We start from the raw sequence: 21350 nt of genomic DNA, 5'->3' as shown, positions 1-21350 counted from the left end.
GCAGTGGCAGCTCTGCCTCCTGCCAAGCGGAGGATCACAGTTTGTTTACCGAGCTCTGTCTGGAGGAAGGAGAGCGCATTTCAGTCTCATCTCCAGCAGCCCTGTCAAGCCAGCTGCCAAGAACAGTCTTGAAAGGCTTCGGAGGGAGCAAAATCTAGTATTTGGGTGGTAAGTAGACTGGTCTGGCACCAAAAGATGAGTGAAGGGGAGCAGGCAATACCTGATCTGAAAGATTAAAACACTTTTAGGCAACTTCAAATGTATAAAGTCATAGGAAAAGTAGTAAGTGAACTCCCTAAATGGAAGACAGATTAGCAATCAACTTATAATTACCACTCAGATTAAGATCTCTACCTGAATACTTGAAGTTAATGAGTACAAATTGCAAATAAATTAAACTTGTATGCTACTTACATTTCCTTACGATATATGGAAAAGACCTGAAAGTTTCATTGGGATTTCATGTTGTAGAAGATAAAAGTTTAAATAATTAAGTTTTTAAAATTAACACTCCATTACTTCCAGAAGATTTCAGCAGGGTTAAACACGTGAGCTTTGTGTTTCTATAAAGACATGCTTTATATAGCTTTACACGAACCGTGAAACTGGTTCATAAGATCTCATTGCCTTTGGAAGAGCCCGCTAACTACTATGAAAATAAAGAACAAAAGGTTTTACACAGAACAAGTAAGCAATCCTTCATTCCTTCTAATAAAATCATTAATCAAAGAAAAACTGCTTAAGCCCTTTTCCTCTTACCCTACTAATGGGAAGTCACCAAACACTAATAAGTGATAGGCATTTTTCATTGTACCCAATGGTTATTTCCCCGCCTTTAGAGTCGTATCTCAATTTCTCGGTTAAGTGGGTACGTGCTCACGCAGTGTGACCACATTATGCGCACTTTTCCATGTCATCAGAGCCCGCCAAGCCTCAAAGCAGATCATTTAAAATACAGCTTCAGTATTTTCATAACAATCCCTTCAGGATTTGAAGGACTGGGGGGTGGTTGTTATTTCTCGCCCAAGCTGGGTGGCGGGATTTTGAGTTCTTTAGATAAGAAATAAATTGTTGTAAAATGCTAAAACAGGAAAACAGAAAATGTGCCTCTCTTGACAGCTACCACAAAAGGAAAAAGTAAAGTGCTTTGGTTTGGTTAAAAAAAAAAAAAAAAAAAGAAAGAAAAACCCCATGATTGACTATCATCATACTTCATACTTCAGTATCCATAAATCATGGCTGCGTTCAGCAAGTTCACAAAGCAACAGACATCTGCATCCCTGCTTGGCTGTTATGATGCTTAAAATGCTGACAGAGCCACGGCAGCAGTGACCACACACAGACTCCAAAATTTATTAAGGCAAGTTTTAACAGCTACTGAATACTCTTAGAAGAGTAACTCCTTTTTCTTTTTTTTTTTTTCTTCTTCTTTTTAAATACATGAGTTTTTACTTACACTGCAGTTCTTCCAGCACAACAGCCATACCTGCCTAGGATTTTAAATTTAATCTTGAAAGTTTTAGAAAAATCAGGCAAGCAAATACAATAGCAGGGATTGTGCTGTCAGATGCTCCTTATTCAGTAAGAGCTATTACATACAACCTAAGTGTTACTTTAGCTCTTCCATTGCTTCTGCCTCTTCCTCCAAAAACGCTTCATATAAAAATTATACTCAATTGCTCTTCCCATCTTAGTTCCACACAAGTGCATGCAAAAGGAGAGGCGGCAAGGACTGTGTAGTTTTTGTTAGTGTATTAGTGAGCAGAAAAGGAAAATTAGTTTTAAATAATAGACATGCAATAAAATGTTATTTATTTTTGCCTCTAAACACTGTTTTTTTTCTTTTTATTCAGATTTGCTGAGCTGCCTAATAATAGCAAAGCAGCTGAATCACCTACACAGCTCAGAAACACTCGGCCTTAACAGGCTTACCTTGCTTTGTAGGAATTTATCTGCTTTTGTGCCCTGGTTGGATAACGGCATCGAAATAGGCTGACAAGGAGTTACAGAAAGCATCAGGGGAAGCAAAGCATCTGTCAGGAGTTCGGTGTGTAGGAGTAACAGAATTAATTCTATCAGTCTTTTTGGGCCTATTCCAAGCGGCAGTCAACACCCACTCCTCCCTCTGATCAACCATCCCTCTGTACGGACAGTTGACCGCAAATGCAACTGCGTGACTGAATCCTCGATGGCCACCGCCTTCAGTCGGGCAGACAGGTCTTCTATCAAGTTATCATGTTAGAATCACAGAACAGCAGAGGTTGGAAGATGCCTCTGGAAGCCACCTGGTCAAAGCCCCCCCAGCCTGCTCAAAGCAAGGTCCTCCAAGACTATGTCCAGGCTGCTTTTACATATCTGCAAGGAAAAAGGGTCACAACCTCCCTGGACAACCTGTGCCAGTGCTCAGTCACCCTTCACAGTAAAAAAAAGCGTTTCCTCATGTTAAGAGAGAACCTCCTGTGTTTCAATGTGTGCCCATTGCCTCTGGTCCTGTCACTGGGCACCACTGAAAAGAGCCTGGCTCTGTGCACCCTCCATTCAGGTATTTATACACATTGATGAGATGCCCCATGAGCCTTCTCTTCTCCAGGCTGAACAGTCCCAGCTCTCTCAGCCTTTCTCCACTGGAGAGACGCTCCAGTCCCTTCATCATCTTAGGGACCCTTCACTGGACTGTCTCTTGACCTGGGGAGCCCAAAACTGGACACAGAACTCCTGGTCTGGCCTCACCAAGGCTGAGTGGAGGAAAAGGATCGCCTCCTTCCACCCTGCTGGCAATACTTTGTCTAATGCAGCCCAGGATACCATTTGCCTTCTTTGCGACAAGGGCACATTGCTGGCTCATGTTCAGCTTGGTGTCTACCAGGAGCCCCAGGTCCTCTCTGCCAAGCTGCTTTCCAGACTGGTGGCCCATGCATGTACTGGTGCCTGGGGTTGTACCCCTCCATGGGAAGGACTTTGCACTTCTCTTTGTTGAGCTTCATGAGGCTCCTCTCAGCCCATTTCACCAGCCTGTCACGGTCCCTCTGGATGGTAGCACAACCACCCTGTGTAACAGCTACTCCCCTGAGTTTTGTACTCTATGCAAACTTACTGAAGGTACACTCTGTCCCATCACTGAGGTCATTAATGAAGATGTTAAACAGGACTGGATCCAGCATTGACACCTGGGGTACGCTGCTAGTTACCGGCCTCCAGCTTGAGCCATCTTAATATTATATAGCAGACTGAGAAGAATTATCAGTGAAATAATTCTGTACAACATCTCTAGCTTTGCTAATATTAACAATTTTGTTATATCTTTCTGATATTTAGTGTGTTAAAGTCTTGGTTCTTGCAGTTACACTGTTACACAAGCACTCAATTGCCTTTTAAAAAAAAAATTGGTTTAATTAAAAATTCCTATTCTGCCAAGTTAAAAAAAAAAAGTGATGTGAACCCAAAGACTAAAGAATCCAAAAAGAAATAAAACAAAAAGAATAAAAACTTTAATATCATGATTTGTGGGAGGCTTGACTCATGCCTTCTGAAGAGCTTGAGGTTGATATATTACCTGCAGAGTGTTTCCCTCACTGTGTTAATTCCCTTCTCAGACTTGCTTACTGAAACTATTCCAGAGGGATGAATAATTACCACTCCATGGTTATACGATAGCATTAATTTTCCTGAGTAAGATCTATGTTATATGAAGACTTATAAGACATTTGGTCCAAACCATCATTAATTCAGTTTCTCAACTTAGAAACTAAATAGCTTCTGTCTTTGGGCAAGTCTACACCTCTCAGTGGATTGCCATGCAGAGCCCATGAGCTACTTTAGACCAAGCTGGCTCCCAAAGTGAACTCAAGCGACCACACCAGCGCAGCGCTGCAGCTCAACTCATTATGCTAAAAAGAGGGTTTAGCGCAGTTACACCCAACCTAATAAAGTAGTTATACTGCTTGGGTAACCTGGACTGTTTTTTCACCTAGTCCTTACCTCTGTTACAGGAACAGGTCAAACTGAGCAGACTTAAAGCCAGAATCATCTGCACCTTGCTCTGCAGTTCAGTAAAGTACAGCTCCCTGTACCTCTGAAGAGTATCAGACACCACGTCCCCACCTCATCCACTGTCAGCCACAGTCAGTGAAACGTGTTGGGGAGCATTAGGGTTTTCACTAAAAATCTTCTGCATCTGGAATGGCTAAGATTCCTACAGCCTTTCCTAGCTATTGAGGTAATTAATTATACTTTGCTAGAAATATTTAAGTGAGGGAGCTCCTCCCCACATGCAAACTACCAGGCTTTCTCCAAAGTGTGTGTTGGGGGGGGGGGGGGGGGGAGAGGGGGGGGAAGAGAATTTCCATATATGCTACATGCAGAGATTCAAGCCATTTATTCTCATCAACTTCAAAACAAAATACTAGAAACAATTTTAATTCTTCTGCTAAGTCATGAGTTTGTAATTCTAGTTTCTACAGTTCTTGACATCCAATACCTGAATTAGAGGAAGAGAGAGTTAACCTACCTCATCTTCTACAGACAACACTCAAGCCTTCCAATACCGTAATAAGTTTCCCAAGCCTTTTTTTTTTTTTTCCTATCGTGTATGTGTGCACGTCCACATATGAGAAAAAGTGTGGTTTAACGAGTATTTACAGACTTTGACACTGCCAAAAAAGCTCCAGGCCACCTATGGACTGCTTTGTTCTCCCAAGACGTTTCATACAGCATATTCCATCTCCCATTTATCATGATGCCCTGGGAAGACAGAGCTGGCACAAAATTTTCACCAGTAAATGCTACTAGTTTTGTGTGGTTTTTCTCCAAAGGCAATCAAATTCCATAACTCTCTGCTACTTCAAACTCATGACAGAAGTGAAAACAAATATGGAAAAAGTGATTTGCAGGTCTGCATGCACTGGTGCAGCCATAATCCTAGGTCTACGCTGCATACTCCATACCAAATGCTGCGCAGAGTGCCTCATTAATATGGATTAGTTGTACTTTTGACAACAAACACCTGTCCCATGCTATTATTACACTAACTAAACTCTGAAGTATTTATCTGTGATGAAAAATTTACAGTATCCATCCAAAAAAGAGACTGTGGGCTCTGGGAACTCTGGAAGCACAGTCTTGTGTGCTACAGAACCACACAAAGCCAACACCTCCATTTGTGGTTGAAAATAACCGCTGAAGAACGATATACAGTGGGTGGCAAAAACAGTCACAATTGTAAAGTAACCAAGCAAATAATAAGCTATGTCCATAGGGGATAAAAATGCTGTAATTTCCAAAATGCACGCTGCTATAAATAAGTTAAGAGGTTATTTGCTGAAGTACACAGATTAAGTTTGCAATCACACGGCTACTCTGCATGCTTATTTAAAAAAAAAAAAAAAGAAAGAGATGAAATTGTTTGACAGCAGACAGAGTGGCACCGCGTGCATTGTTTGGGCTCGGAGCAATGGCGTATTGCACTGTATGGAAGCTTTGTAGAAAAAGGAGTTCATGCCACCTCCTTGAATTTAGCCCTCTTCAATATAAACAACAAGGCCTCCTTTTTAAGTTGCAGTGTTGGTATGTGGGAACAAGACAACAACATTAGTCCCGCTTACCATTTCTCCTTGGAATTTGGGCAAAGTTTGAGACCAAAGGCTGACCAGAGTGCCAAAACCCAAGTTTGCTGATGACTCGTGCAAACCACCTTGGTCCTCAGAGAGTTTCAACATGACATTCTGGTAATTTTAATCACAGAAAGAGACTGGTTTTCACAGTGCGGAGACCAGCTGTCTGGTTTATGTTTTCCATAACAGACACAAACTGGAAGAGACTCAGGAAAGAGTGTGTGCACACTTTGTTTTATACTCCAGCAAATCTGACCAGGTCATAATTAACCAACAATTCAAAAATAATATGGTCTAAGTTCATCTTTCAAAATGCAGAGGAATTTTGCCCTCCAATAAGTAGGTGCTTACCTGATAGGTAGGACAACTTGGAAGCTAAGGAGAGTAAGGAAGAAGCAAGGAACTATGAAGATTGCTTTGATTTCAGATACCTATTTAATATTACAAACGTATTAGTCAGCGATGTGGCAGTGATAGACTCAAATCATTTGAAGTTACAGACACAAAGGAAACCACTGTCATATAAACTTACCAAATTCTCCCAGGTTGCTTACTTATGCCACTACTATTTATTTTGACAGGCAAGAAATACTTTACAAACAAACAAACAAAAAAAAAAAATAATCAGAGCTGATAACAGAAGAATATGACAAATTTTCTATGAAAGCCAGGTAAGTGTTCATGCTGACTAAATAAGATTATGTTAATAGATATTTTAGTAAGTTATGCAATTTCTGCTTTAATTATGCATAAATGAGCAAAAATTATTTATAAAACTTTCCAAAAGCATTATTAGAAGTAACATATCATATACTGCTGTAATACAGCCACCTCTAAAACACAGCGACTGCTTAAAAACACACAACAAAACTGCAAATTCTAACAGTTCAGTGGGAAAACAGTGGTAAAAAGATGAGCAATAAAGCTAAAAAGGCTTACTAACATATAATACTGAATAGATATAATAATATAAAACTGCAATTAGTTATAAATGTAACTACATTATATTTATATTTGAAATATATATTAGCAATCAATATTGGAAAAAAGAATACAGAGAGCAGCCTGGAAGGGGTACAAACAGTTAACAGAGCACATGAACGAGACAACAGCAGCAAAAGATGACGGAAGGAAGGAAGATAACGTGTTCCCTCTAAGAGGCTGGTTACACATTTTACATTCATCATCTTATGAGATTTTTTTTTTCTACAGTGTGGTTACTACTAGAAAGACTTGTGAGAAAAAGACTGATCTGTTGGGAATAAAAACTACAACAGAAGAATAGAAGCAGCAAAGGAGGAAACCACTGATTTAATTCTGATGAGCGAACAGCAACAATTTGAACATACAACTAGAATAAGAAAACGCTGCTAGTATAGTTACTGTGTTCATGCTCCTCACTTACCAAAAGTAGCAGTTAGAACAGTTTTCCTCAGCAGACCTTCAGCCTGTTCTAAGCAAGAACTACACCATGGAAATCAAAAGCAATTTTGCACACCGGCCCAGCACCGTGTTCATTTTATCAGTACCTTCAACATGCATTAATAATAATTTCAAAAAATTACTAAGTTTCTACAGGTTTTCAGTCTCTTTCTTATGACACGTTTTTTCTGCATCTGCATGAGTTTGAGAATTGTACTTGCAAAAGCATCATTTATTATATCACTTGTACTGCTGGTTAGCAATTTCCTTCTTTCCCCTTGAGAATTACACATTACAGATAGATGGTATTTTGCTGGCAACAGACAGTAAAAAGGAAGTAGACTACCATAAAAACAAACGTAAAACTAAAATCAGCATTAGTGCAGCAAGAAACGTTTCCTTTATGTATCAGATTAATTACCCCCCCCCTTTTTTTTTTTTTTAGCAGTAATAGTTCCATCAACATTCCAAGTTTGACAGGAAAGCAATACGTACTCTGACGAAAACATCAGTAAGTCACTCCACTGCTACCAGCTCTGTGTCCTACGGGTGGCCCTTACTGCTACTCAAAGACTTTGCTCCTAGTTAGTCACAGACACCAGGTTAAGTGTGAATTTGATGCTTGTGATTCTTCAGGCAAAGAAGGAGCAAAGGCCCCGAGGAAGAGAGTGGGGTACTGGGTCTCTCTATCAGGCCAGCCTCCTGACAGTTGTCCAGTCTTTATTCAATTTTAAAAGGAAGAGTTAGAATGATTATGTCTTTAACATCATCTCTCTAAACCTTTCCATAGTAATCTTGCACCATTATATACACAACAGTCAGGGAAACTAAGGGTTCAGCAAGCAACAGGTGAATTTACCACACGCTGACATCTTCCCTTCAAGTATCTTTGCCGCACACCGAGAGTGAAGTACCTTTGTGTGAGGTTGCTCATTCTGGTTGAAAGATGCACTAATCGTTCCAAGGAGCATATTCACATGGCATCAAAATAGAATAGTTAACTACAAACTGGAACCAAACCAAATAGTGTCTTATTGAAATCCTCCCCCCTGCAGAGCACCTCTCTCCATGCACCTCTTTTTTTTCAGAAATTGATTTTTTTTTTAATCTTACAAGATCTTTCAAATAATTTCACCTTTCAATGTTAACTTAAATTGAAGACTGTCTTAATAAAATGAATATGGTAGAAAACAGCCAGCCTTATTCACATTACCTAGTCTAAAAGTCTATTTTTAACTGGATTCCATTCTGCCCTTATCTATAAAATATTTAAAAAAAAAAAAAAGAACAAAAGGAGAAGAATTTAAAATGTTTCCCAAATAAAATTCACCTTGGCAACCATTCAAACAGTATAAATATTTTGATACAATTTACAGAAACAGCATTAGGTAATGTTTTATGATGCTCATTAAGCTGTCATGTTCTAAATCACAACCAGCATCAAATGATTTCTTCCCTTCTCTACTATTTAAGTTTGGCAAATACGCACGGTATAAAAGGTGTCAAGTAAAATCGCCACAGGATATACTGGAAATCCCTGCACCAGCTGCATACTCAAACATAAAGGAAGTGTCTTTCTGATCCTACAGCCTGATAATACTGGAGTTGCTGGAGGGTTACAGCAGTCTTTGAAAATAAAGCTTCATTACACTGGCATGGAGAGGTGCAGTTTAATCCTCTTTGGAAGCTGGTCCCACAATCCTACATTTTAGAAAATTGCTGAAAGCCATTGTGCTTTTGATGGGAAATGGTCATTAACAGTACAGGTGCAGACCATGCAACAGGCAGTGTCAGCACAACCCCTTCCCACATTTTCTGGTTCTTAGGAATTCCATCTGATAATGGCAGAAGCAGGTTGTAACAGCACCTTTTTGCCATGGATTCGGTTGTTGTTCATTTGGAGATCTAAGGCAGACACTTTCCTCTTTAGGATTTAATTTCTTCGGCATGTTAAAAGAAAGAAAAAAAATACACCACTTTCTTCCTATAGCTGAAAAGTTACTGTACACTTACTTTCCTACAGACCTTTTCTCATTTGTATAAATTCTGGATGCTTTACAAAACTGCTATATGTTGTTAGCATAAACCACAAATTTAATACAGCATTTAAGTCGAAGTGTATCAAGAAACATGTTTTTACTAATTACAGTATATATTAAATAAGTACAGCACATATGGTTTCATGGTCTTATTAAATAAGTGTAATGAATACTCCTGTCATTTAAATAAAACCCAAATAACAAAATGCTGTTGACATTTATAACCAAATACATCCTTGCCTGACCCCAGGGAGGTTTTACCAACAATATCTTTGGTCTCTAACTAAGCTGATGCATGCTTCCAATCTCAGTACCATCAATGTCAGTAATGAAATCTATCTTTTGCATTCCTGTGAAACAGCTTTCCCGAAGAGGATACAAAGAAGTAAAACAATCAGCAAAAACCAAAAGAAAACAGCTAGCAGGTTCTTCAAATGTTTATTCAATTTAAATTTTGTATCATTACTGGTCTGAGGTTTCTTTCACTTAATAGTTTGTGGTGTTTCATTCCGTTTTGGTTTTGTGGGGTTTTTTTTCCTAAAAGGTTGAAGTTTACTTTAGAAGAACTGATGGGAAAATGTATTTATGTAGCTACTTCAAATTTTCCAAGTGAGGGACACCTATTTTTGTAGTTGCTTTTTTACCCAAGACAGTCTTGAGGGTGGAATCTTTTCTTATGGCCACGTGGTGGTAGCACTACAGGGTCTTTTCACTTGGACATCCCAAGAGATCACAACTGTTAGGATCAGGACTGAGCAATTTAAGAGAACAAGCTTTACAGACAAGAACCTCTTGTAGGATTTTTGTTTCTTTTCAAGTAACTTCTAGCACTTTCAAAGAGCAAAGGATATTATATAAGAAAAAGAAAACTGTATTACAGTATCATGAAAATAGTTGAGTCCTGGTGAGAAAAAAGCTAGATAATTGATGAAATATTGAAAGCACATGTCCTCATGAAGATACCTTCTTACATAAATGGCAAGAGAGAGGAGTTTTTCCTTTAAAGATGCTAACCTGATATTTTGGAGGAGTTGACAAATACCCGAAAAGACAAAACATTAAAAACAAAGATCAGGATCAGAATACATGTACTAGAAGTGCCATGCTCTCAAGACTGACTTCCTAAAAATGGTATCATGAATTTCCATGTCAGAAGATTAAATCTGGCTCTTCTGTCCTGAACTGATGGCCTTCAAGAAACCCTCTGTTATCTGTAAATTAAAACGCCCATTCTTCCCCTTGGCACAAACAATAAACATTTTGCAAACAAAACAGTAAACAGTTCTACTGATTACACGCACGTACAATATGGTGCTGAAGTCACTTTTGTCAGCAAGTGAATTAACAGAAATAACAGTAACAAAGTCTTCCTGCAGTCACCAATGTAAGCTGATACAGATATAAATACACACTGCAAATTCTATCTAGTTACTTTCAAGCTTTGGTAGAAGATACTCCAGCCTTTAACCTTTATTCTGGTGATCAAAAGCAGTTATTGCCTTCCAAAGAGATGTCAGTGTTCATCAAAAGACTCTACGCCTTCACAGTTACTAAGGCCACAGAATCATAGAATGGTTCAGGTTGGAAGGGACCTTAAAGATTATCTAGTTCCAACCCCCCTGCCACGGGCAGGGACACCTCCCACTAGACCAGGCTGCTCAAAGCCCCATCCAGCCTGGCCTTGAACACTTCCAGGGATGGAGCATCCACAACTTTTCCGCGCAGCCTGTTCCAGGGTCTCACCACCCTCACAGTAAAGAATTTCTTCCTAGTATCTCATCTAAGTCTAACCTCTTTCCGTTTAAAACCACTACCCCTTGTCCTATCGCTCCACTCCCTGATAAAAAGTCCCCCCCCATCTTTCCTGTAGGACCCCTTTCAGTACTGGAAGCATGCTACAGCGTCTCCCTGGAGCCTTCTCTTCTCCAGGCTGAACAACCTCAACTGTCCCAGCCTGTCCTCATAGGAGAGGTGCTCCAGCCCTCTGATCGTCTTTGTGGCCCTTCTCTGGACTCACGTCAACAGGTCCATGTCCTTCTTATGTTGGGGACTCAGGAGCTGGATGCAGTACTCCAGGTGGGGCCAATGTATGAAAAGATTGTACTTGTTTTGGTAAGGCAAACTTTACTGTCTAAATCAATGAGCTGCTGTCTTTACCATGGAGGCAGATCAAAGCAATTGTACAAGCAAAGGCATAAGTCTTCCTACTCCTTTTAAATAAGCAAGGAGATCCAAACTCAGCAGCACCTGAATACTATTGATGGCACACGCAGCTAGCTAAAACAGCAGTTGTCCATGTTTATTTTTGATTCCACCAGTACTTTACAAATTTTGTGTTAAAAATCCCAGTTAGAAATTAATTGGTACAACTATGTTATATGACACAGCACCTTATGACAAACTACAAGCTAAAAAAACAGAACAAAAGATTGCCCATGACTGCAATTTTTTGTATATCCAGGTAAATTTTAGAAATTCCAATTCCAAAACCACTATGAATTGGAAAAAAGTGTCAGGGTCCATTAGATACAGAGTATCAACACTACTACTTCCACTGCCACTCCTCAACGTTGTAAATGCTGTCTGCATCATTTTGTAGACTATCGTCTTTAGTTCCAAATTTTATTTCATTAAAAATGCCCAGGCTGTTAATTTCCCACTCTCTACTCCCACTCAAAAGCAGTGAGAGGGAAGCGTAAACAAGCCTTATGTGGATCCGCTTGTTTTTATCATTATAACAGGCAGCCAAAAATACAACTGGCCTAGATCCTCTCAGGTCCCAGCATTCAGCGGACAACTGACTTGTTCTGAAGCATCTGCTCCAACAATAGTTTCCCTGGGCCTCATTTCCCACTGTACCACCACAACATGCACCAGAAGGAAAGACAGAGCATTAGGAGAAAGATGAGTGTAGGGAAAGAGTGGAAAGACACTTATCTGCCTGCAAGCTTTTTTAAGACGACACAGTTCATTACTTTCCTCTGATTTGTCCTGCCACCCAAGTATTCCAGAGCAATGTGACAAAATGAGATATTAACACCACACAAGGAAAGGGTGAGTGGTGGGCTCAGCATTCACAAGGGGAGTGAATCACAGTCAGGGATTTGAAGACAACGCACAAAGTTTCCCACTCCCTAAACCTGGGAGGAAGCACACAAGCAAACACGGGACACAGTAAAGAAGCTGCACTGGAAGCGAGGAAGGGGTATGAGCGCATGGAGCCTTGATATGAACCATGCAAGCAGACAGTGGAGAGCTACAGGTCAGAATCAGAGAGGAGACTAATAAAAACAGTGTCATGGTGGATAGCTGCTACAGATTGTCTGCTGAGGAAGAGGAGTGGATGAAACCTTATTTAAAGAACCAAACACCACCTCACAATTGCAGGTCTTAATTCTCACAGGGGACTTCAGACGTCCTGATGTCTGCTCAAGTAGACATGGAGGGGCACAGGCAATCCAGAGTGTGTGTCCTGGTAACGTTTCTTTGACAGAGGTGCCAAACAGGCCAACTAGGGCAGGTCTGCTGGATGTGTTACTCACTGGCACGAAAGAACTGGTTGGGAATGTGGCAGCTGATGGCAGCCTCGGCTGCAGCAGCGACCAATGACAAAGCTTAAACTCTGAAGGAAAGTAAAAAAGGCAAGTGCCAGAAGAGACTCCTGAGTTTCAGGATAGTAGGCTTGTTTAGGGCAGGCAAGACGCTGTCCTGACATGAAAAGGTGCCCGGAAGAGGCCATTGATCCATAAGGACAAACTCCCCAATGCTCCAGATGCATCTTCCCCAATGTGCGTGGGGAAGTCAAGTGGGCCTGGCAGAAGGACAGGTAAGCTGAACAGGGAGCTTTGATCTGAACTCTACCACAAAACCAAAACAAACAGTCATAGATTGAGATGAATATAGAAACACTCCTCAGTCATGCAAGAATAGCATTGGGAAAGAAAAAGCTCGTCTCAGCTTAAAATTAGCAAGAGAATCAAAGAGCAACAAGGGTTTTACCATCACAGCATCAGCGAAAGACTACGAAAATCTTCACCTGCTGTCAAACGTGATAGGCGCAAAGGACTCAGTTTATCCTGAGCCATCAGTTACATTTGTTTTGAAATTCATAGACCCGTCAAAAAAAGAAAGTTGAGTATACAAATGCTCTGATAAAATACTATCACCAACTTGCACACAAATGTGTTGTTATTTCTAATAAATCTTTCCTTTAAAAAAATCAATCATTTCAGAACTGTTTATTGCAGGAATTATACTTAATATTTTAGACACAGTGATCTTGCAGATTAACAAAGATAGTAACAATGCAAACTTGCAAAGGAATCTGCATTCTAGACCATGATGTCTGAGCTACGCAGGTCTGTTTGTGATCATACTTTAATTCTGCACAATATGGTAACTTCCACAGTTTAAACCATAAAATTCATATGAATTACCCAAACTCAATCCAGAAGATGGTCAAGTGCCACTAGCTAAGCCTTTCAGTATGTCAGTCACATATAGTAATCGCTTACCGTAAGTTTATTACTTACTTTCCATCTACTTCTGGTCTTTTGCACACACAGTGAAACTTGCCACCAAAATCTATATAAAGATCATCTTCTACAACATGGAATATTCGACCAATGGCAATTTTATCTTTGGCAGGTCCCATCTGAATTAAGGGAGAGCGCCTCAACAGGGATGCAAAGGATTCTGATTTCTCTGAAGGAACCTACAGATTAAAAATAAAAAAAAATAAATCACAAAACATACTATTTGGAGAAGGAATTAAATTAAACTTGTAACATACAAAAAGGGTTTTTTCAAGCCAGAAGAACTAAACAGAACAAAATAAACAAGCAATTAAAGGTTGAAAGACCTTTTGGCTTCAGCGACACGCTTTCCCATTAACTACCTCAAGTATATGCTGAAAAACCATCTATATTTTATACAAACAGAGAAAAATACCATAATTTTCCACTTGTACATTTGTAAACTTTTATTCTTGGGGAAGTAAAAACAAGAGACAGTTTTGAATTCCAGCTCTGCTGGAAGGCACAAACAGCGCGGGTTGTTCTGACGTGACCTGGCCCCGGGAATTGTAAGCTAGAGATCTAACGTGTGGTAAATCTGCTGCTTCAGAAACAGGAACTGTTAAACGTAGCATCCCAAGGACAAGAGCTGAAGAAAATGCAACATGCACACATATGCATGCACACACACCACAAAAAGGAAAGCGGCTGCTGATGGTAAACCGCAAACACAGAAGTAGGATTTTATACAGGAAAGCTAGTATCAGATAAGGTTCCAAACACAGGATTGTTTGAATGTCACAATGCAGTCTAAATTCAAATACATGAAAATTAATTGTACAAATGCATCCTGTAAGTGCTCCAAGAATAAATGCAACATAGTGGAAGCAATAAGAGGGGAGTACTTAAATGAGGTTTATCATACGAATTGAGGGGGCAGCAGCAATCTAGAAGAAACTTTAACTCAATGTATAAGCCATAAGCTAAAAGTAAATATTTCAAAATTAACATCCCCTCAAAATGACTCCGTCTGGGCAGGAGATTACAAATCAATCCTCATATTGAAATGCCAAAACCTGTTTTAAGGGAAACTGAGGTACACCAAAGTGCAAAATTCAGTGGTCTTCCACTGACTTTCCCCCTATGAACTCACTAGAGTTCACATAATCACTCAATTGCCTTGGAATTCAACTGCTTGGCTCTGTAAAGTAATAAACACTTTTCCGTCACCACTATGCTCATGAACATTGTTTTCAAAGATGATACATCTCATCTTAGTTATACCTTGTCACCCAACACCAAGTTACAGCAGTCAAATACAACGAAACTCCACAGCCAACTACTCTATCCACCGAATTAATCGTTCAATTCCCTACTTCCCTAACCAGCCTTATCCCATTTCTCCATCCTTTACTCCTGAACTAACTCAATTTGTTTGAGGAAGATGATGCCAATGAAAACAATCATCCAGAAAGCGACAGGAACACTCACAGCAGAGGATTTCCAGTGGATGTTCAGTCTCTCAAATGAAGCAGCTGAGTGCTACATAGAAAAACAACTTTCCCAAGTAAGAGGTAACATTATGAAGGGGGGATGCCTGCAGGAACTTAAAAAATACACATAATGTAAATACAGAAGGGCAGCATGTATGATACTGAAGGGACTAGACACATGCACAGTATCATCAACTGGCAGAGATGCTGCTTTTCAGAAACTGGTGTTTTGGAATAGATCATCCTTCCAAATACTTCACCTGCTCCATCCAGGAGACCAAACATCTGACAAAAATCTTTCTGGGGCCCTCCAAAAACTCTGTTAAGTCTTTTTAATTTAGGGCACAGGTCTGTAAGCGTTTAAATCAACCAAGCTGGTACTGCCACACCTCATCCTGCCCTCTCCACTCCCTCCCGGAAAGAACTCCTGTCCCCTTATGCCACCACTGAAACTTGTCCTAACCTGGAGTAAGCCTGTTTCAGGAATGTAACAAACAAAAGCCCATTTACTTTCTTGTACGGACAGTTTTCTGTTGGTCTAGTTTCCAAACTAAATCACCAAAGGACCAAGTGAGCATCAGGATGAACAAACAAGACTGTGAGAGTACCCACAGATAAGGGCAGAGATAAGAATACGGCAGCAACATATAAACTCAGGATGATAAGGACTGCTATCATTTCATCCCAGAATATTTTCAGTTGTCCTTCATAGCAAGGCAAACTAATAATAAAATTGGTTTAGGAAAAAAAACAAAACACCAAAACAAAACAAAACCACCACAAACCACAAAGAAAGGCAGATGTTACCGTTTGTAGGCTAATGCATACATACTCCACAGCTAAGTTCAGGTCTCAGGTAAAAAGCAGCTTTGTTTTCATATTTCAACAGGATGTGAGGAAGTCCATTTATGGTTTGGATTAATTTAATGAATGCCAGTGGAATCAGACACTACACTAGATGACCCAGTTCCAAAAACTGAACTGCCTTTTCTTATATGTAGATCAACTGGAAAAAGCCTGAGCTAGTAGAGAGGATCAAGAGACCTTCTGAGTTTGGTTTGAAGGAGACTTTCCCAAGTTATCTACAAAGATGGTATTAGTAATGGACATGGAACACACTAAGCAACACTGAGCTTTTTTTAAGCAGTAATACAATTCACAGTAAATTCCTTCATCTCTTCGCAATTACACTCGTTAAATGGCATTTACCTCACTCTTGTTGCCTTCACACAATGGCACACACAGTAGGCTACACTACAAAAACTTGTTGCTTGTGAAATTTTTATCTCCACATCATGAAGCTGGGTGCACTAACATCCTATGGATTTCCCATTTTTATGACCTAAAAATCACAGGATCATAGAACAGTTTGGGTTGGGAGGGACCTTTAAAGGTCATCTAGTCCAACCCCTGCCATACAATGAGCAGGGACATCTTCAACTAGATCAGGTTGCTCAGAGCCCTGTCCAACGTGACCTTGAACGTTTCCACTGGCAACCTCTGCCAGTGTTTCACCACCCTCATTGTAAAAAATGTCTTCCTTGTATCCAGTTTAAATCTATCCTCTTTTAGTTTAAAGCCATTACCCCTTGCCCTATTGCTACAGTCCCTGCTAAAAAGGTTGTCCCCATCTTTTCTGTAGGCCTCCTTTAAGTACTGAAAGGCCACAATAAGGTCTCCCCAGAACCTTCTCTTCTCCAGACAAAACAACCCCAACTTTCTCAGTCTGCTCTCATAGAAGAGGAGTTCCATCCCTCTGATTATTTTTGTGGCCCTCCTCTAGACACGCTCCAACAGGTCCATGTCTTTCCTGTGCTGAGGGCTCCAGAGCTGGATGCAGTACTCCAGGTGGGGTCTCACCACAGCAGAGTAGAGGGGCAGAATCACCTCCTTCAACCTGCTGGCCACGCTTCTTTTGATACTGCCCAGCATAAAGTTGGCTTTCTGGGCTGCGAGCACACATTGTCAACTCATATTCATCAGTACCCCCAAGTGCCTCTCAGGAGGGCTGCTCTCAGTCCCTTCATGCCATGAAAATGGGCCATTCTAGTTAATAATATTCCTCTCCTTTATCTCCCTGGCAGGAAAAAAATACAGATAGAAAATTATCCTATGTGCACACTTGCCTGTGAAATAAGCTCTGTACCCGACACACAAGTGCTACCTCCACACACTGACAGATGTGCTCATTCCTTACTAGAACAGAGATTAAACTCACTAAGATACAGATGCTAAAGTACAAAGAAATCCTTGGCCATTCTTCATTGTGGACAGTTTTCCAAGAAGCAACCGGGAATCTGTTTGAATTCTATCACAGGTCTACAAGTCTGCAATGCTCTCCATTCTGCTTTCTGGAGAGGAACTTCTCAAGAGCACAAATATCTAATTTATGTATACGAGAATCCTCAAGAGACTCCATTGGTTACTGCCATCAAGGATTATTTTGTGGACAGTCTAGATACAGAGTGAGCTAAAACACAGTATTTTCTCCGGTTTTCTGCATAACCCAAAGGGGATCTCATTACATAGTAATTTATCTCCAACATTTAAAGAGATTTAATGACATTTTGAGTACTTTCCTCCACAATTTCTGAATGTCCTTAAGAAGATTCCCCACAGTAGCACTACAGAAAAACAGTAAGACAGTAAGATAACAGGGCAGCATATTGTATTAAGCACTCTACTTTTCTGATTCTCAAGGAGTGTTGGCCATGAAGCTGTGACAGATAATGCATCGATAACACATCAAGTTGCAAAAAATGGAGAATATTACAAAATTCATAAGCACAAAGGGCACATTCTTTTCAAGAACCTGTTGCCCCTCCTCCTTAAATGCCTAACTTGTTTGATCTTCCTTCTAACTTTTAGGTTTTAAAGTTGTTCACAAATATTTGGATGCCTTTCACTTTCCATGCATAGTTCAATAAAAAAAACAGTAGCTCTTTCAATAACAGAATACTCTTCAAGATGATATATACTAACCAGAAAGTGGAAAAAGTCATAGGTTTATATCCCAGTAAAATCCAAACGAAAGAAGTAACTCCAATGGAGGAATGTAACATACTATTTCTGGAGCACAGCCTATGACTATACAAGCAGGGTGGTCCTATCCCACCCACTGAGCAACATGTCTTTAAAACCTTAGCTACATGGTTTATGTTTGCTTGCAAAGGCAAGTAGCACACATGTTGGAATGCGAGAGATATGGATGAAACATGGAGAAGTGAGATGGGAGATTGGTAATCTGACTGCTACAATTAAGGGGTGAATGACATATTAACATCAAGCAGCATGCAAAGAATGCAACCCTCTGTAACTATCAAATTTGTTTTCCTCAGCACTGTCATCCATAGCTAGAAAGATTTTTCTGTTCCAAGTTAGTTACACAAAACAACAAAATGTGAAAATTTATTTGCAATAACAAGTCAGTACAATGCCACAATAGCTAATGGTCCAATGGCTTAGAGATACTCAAAACTTCAGTGGAAAAGACCCTGAACAACCTGAACCAAGTTTGTCCTGCCTGGAGCAAAGTGTCTGAATAGATGCCCTTCTGAGATCACTTTCAACACGTATTATTTTATTTAGGAAAGATAGAAGACTGGGAGCCTGCTATAAAGAATATTAAAACAAAACCCAATACATTAAGCTACTCTCTGACCAAGTATATATTGATAAGGCACTTATTTCAACCAGCAACCTAAAAAAAATTCGCTATCCACTATCCCACCAGACCTTAATTTTCCATACCTTGTAACTACTAAAAGTGTGCACTGTTGCTTAGATATAAACCTAAATCCCAGGATTTTTTTAAAAATTGTTGTAGGCTTTACTAGGGTAACAGGTCACAGTAATTCATGCAGTTCATTTACTGAATTCCTCTCTAGCATACTTTCACTATTTTTTACTGAAACAAATGCAACAAGCTCTATTTAAGTCAAAACTCCATCATGCAGAAGAATATCACCTTAAAGGCAACAGGACAAACTCAGACAATAAACCGCAAAACCTGACATCCAACAGTTAATGCCCTTCCATCCAGAAGCAGCATAACAAGCACTGCCAACTCAAGAGTTCTCCTAAATCTATCAAACAACAAGCACCAAGCTTTGTTTTCACCACCACAGTTTCCCTGCACACTGAGTTTCTTCCAAGAAATGAGGGTGAAGCCTCAGAAGGAGCACCAAGAGGACTGATATATGACTACAGTGACTGACATTTCCACATAGAAGCAATTACAGCTCCAAGTAATTTCTCTGGGTGCCACCTTCTTTTTATACATTAAACTATTTGATCTAATGCTGATGACTCTTTATGGAGAAGTTCAGTATATCTTATTCTGGTCTCAATATAATCACTCAAGTTTTAGGCCTCATGCCTTTAACTCATCTCAGAGATGAACAGCACTCAGTCTCCCCTTGACCAAATAAGTTCAAGTACCTTCTATAACTCCAACTTTGAACATGTTCACAACTTTGTGCCTAGCAGTAATCAGTGATTTTAGAGCCTTCTCAAACCAAAAGCTCTGCTTCGTGTATTAGTAGGAAAGAAAAGTTTAGAAAAAAAAATATATATTTTTAAAGTTAAGAGCTGACATTAACGTTTATTACGTATTTACTCTAAAATACTGTCAACCTCTATTAAGTGCCTAATCTAGATTTCTTAAATCCAGTCTTGCATCTTCAGGCTCATTCCACTGTACAGCTATTGTTTACCAAGACAGCATTCCCACTAAACCTGCAGAGCCCTCCAAACTTCCTGCAGTCACAGACTTTTTGTCTCCTCTTCTAAAGTAGCTCTGCACTGGGCAAAATGCCCCGCACTGCCCACCTCAGGTCTCTACCACTCACATCTCTGCCCAAAGGACAGGCTGACACAGGGCACAGGTTGCTCTTTTTCTTTCTTCAACTTTTTAAAATATTGTCCCCCGGTTTACATACATCCTGAGATGCAGAAAACAGCACCAGTAATTGCCTCAATATACAGCACTGACTACAGCATTATGCTACTCCTCTGCAGAAGGCTTGTGCCTACCATTATTTTTTCAGACAACACAAGCTATAGCTCTGCATGCCAGGGCTTCACCTACTTATTTATTATCCACAGATACGTAAATGATAAATAGAAACAAAATCTGATAAATAGTTTTAGTTGTCATATACAGTACATGACTTGCTTATATTTTGTAGTACTGGGAGAAATGTCTAAGATGAAATATGACTCCAGAGCATCACTTAGACTTTCATCTAAACAGTAATGTGAAGACAGGAACCACCTCTTCAGTACGACATATACCTTATCTTCTCCATCTCCGCTCTACTATTTGAAAAAGAGACATTTGCAAAAAATATCAAATTATCCTCTTACTTGCAAACAGCATGGATCTCAAGTAGTATTAAAGAGGACAATTTGCAAATTGCTAGCCAATACACATTATTTGCACATGGAGAAAACATACCATAGACACCAGCTTGATGCTCCAGTGACTGAGAGATGTACAAGGCTGTTTTAGCCTTTTTTGAAGCCTGGCGTTTAACTCTGCAATAGGTACCAAGGCAAATATTAAAATGCTATTATTTAAAAAACCCAAATGCTTATGAACAAAGCAGACGTGAAACTATGCACACAGTAGAAAATGGGTAGATTATTCCTATATAGCTCTCCATAATGCAAAGTAGTACACAACTTTCAGCTAGTATACAAGTAAATACAACTGCCACAAAATTCACCTACTAAAGCTTCTAACTAGCTTCACATCATCCCACTCACAGGATGCAGTTATAATCAAAGACAGCATGAACTCAGAGATTGTTCTTTTAAAGTCCACTGTCTGTTTTACATTTTTCCCTACCATTATACAGCTCTTTTTCCTCCCCGATTAGTGGCCTGAGGTTTTGTCCTATTAAAAAAAAATAATAACAAAAAAATAATCAAACAACTGAAGTTCATACTGTTTCCCAACAGCTTCAACTTCCAATACAAATTAGGCAACCACAAAGACAAGGAAGATGCCTTCAGTTTCCTTTAAACAAGAGACTTTTCCATTTTATTCCATAAAAACAGATAAAAGTGAGGAACTAATATAAACTTCTTGCAAACAAAGGGTTTTGAAGATTAACTACTGTATAAAGCTGAAACAAAAGCAAGATTTGTGTTATTTAATAAAACTACTGAAGGAAAAAACAGTCCAAAGAGAAAGCATAAAAGGAGGATCCGTGATTCAAAGCAGAAATAAAAGCAGTGATTTAGAGAAAAATCTAAGATTAATGATGC

The 21350-nt window shown here is 39.6% G+C and overlaps 1 protein-coding gene across 1 annotated transcript in view; it reads right to left on the bottom strand.

The window, feature by feature from the left end:
- Window positions 1-21350, bottom strand: part of TPD52 (tumor protein D52) — a 130268-nt gene that overhangs the window by 53634 nt on the left and 55284 nt on the right. Inside the window, exon 6 of the mRNA XM_054189892.1 lies at window positions 13603-13784. Coding sequence (XP_054045867.1) covers window positions 13603-13784 — 182 coding nt within the window. The remainder of the gene's footprint in view (window positions 1-13602; window positions 13785-21350) is intronic.

Source organism: Rissa tridactyla, chromosome 2 (assembly GCF_028500815.1).
Source record: "Rissa tridactyla isolate bRisTri1 chromosome 2, bRisTri1.patW.cur.20221130, whole genome shotgun sequence".
NCBI classification, from domain to species: domain Eukaryota; kingdom Metazoa; phylum Chordata; class Aves; order Charadriiformes; family Laridae; genus Rissa; species Rissa tridactyla.
Note: the sequence above shows the minus strand (reverse complement) of the source record. Positions and strands in the feature narration are given on the sequence as shown.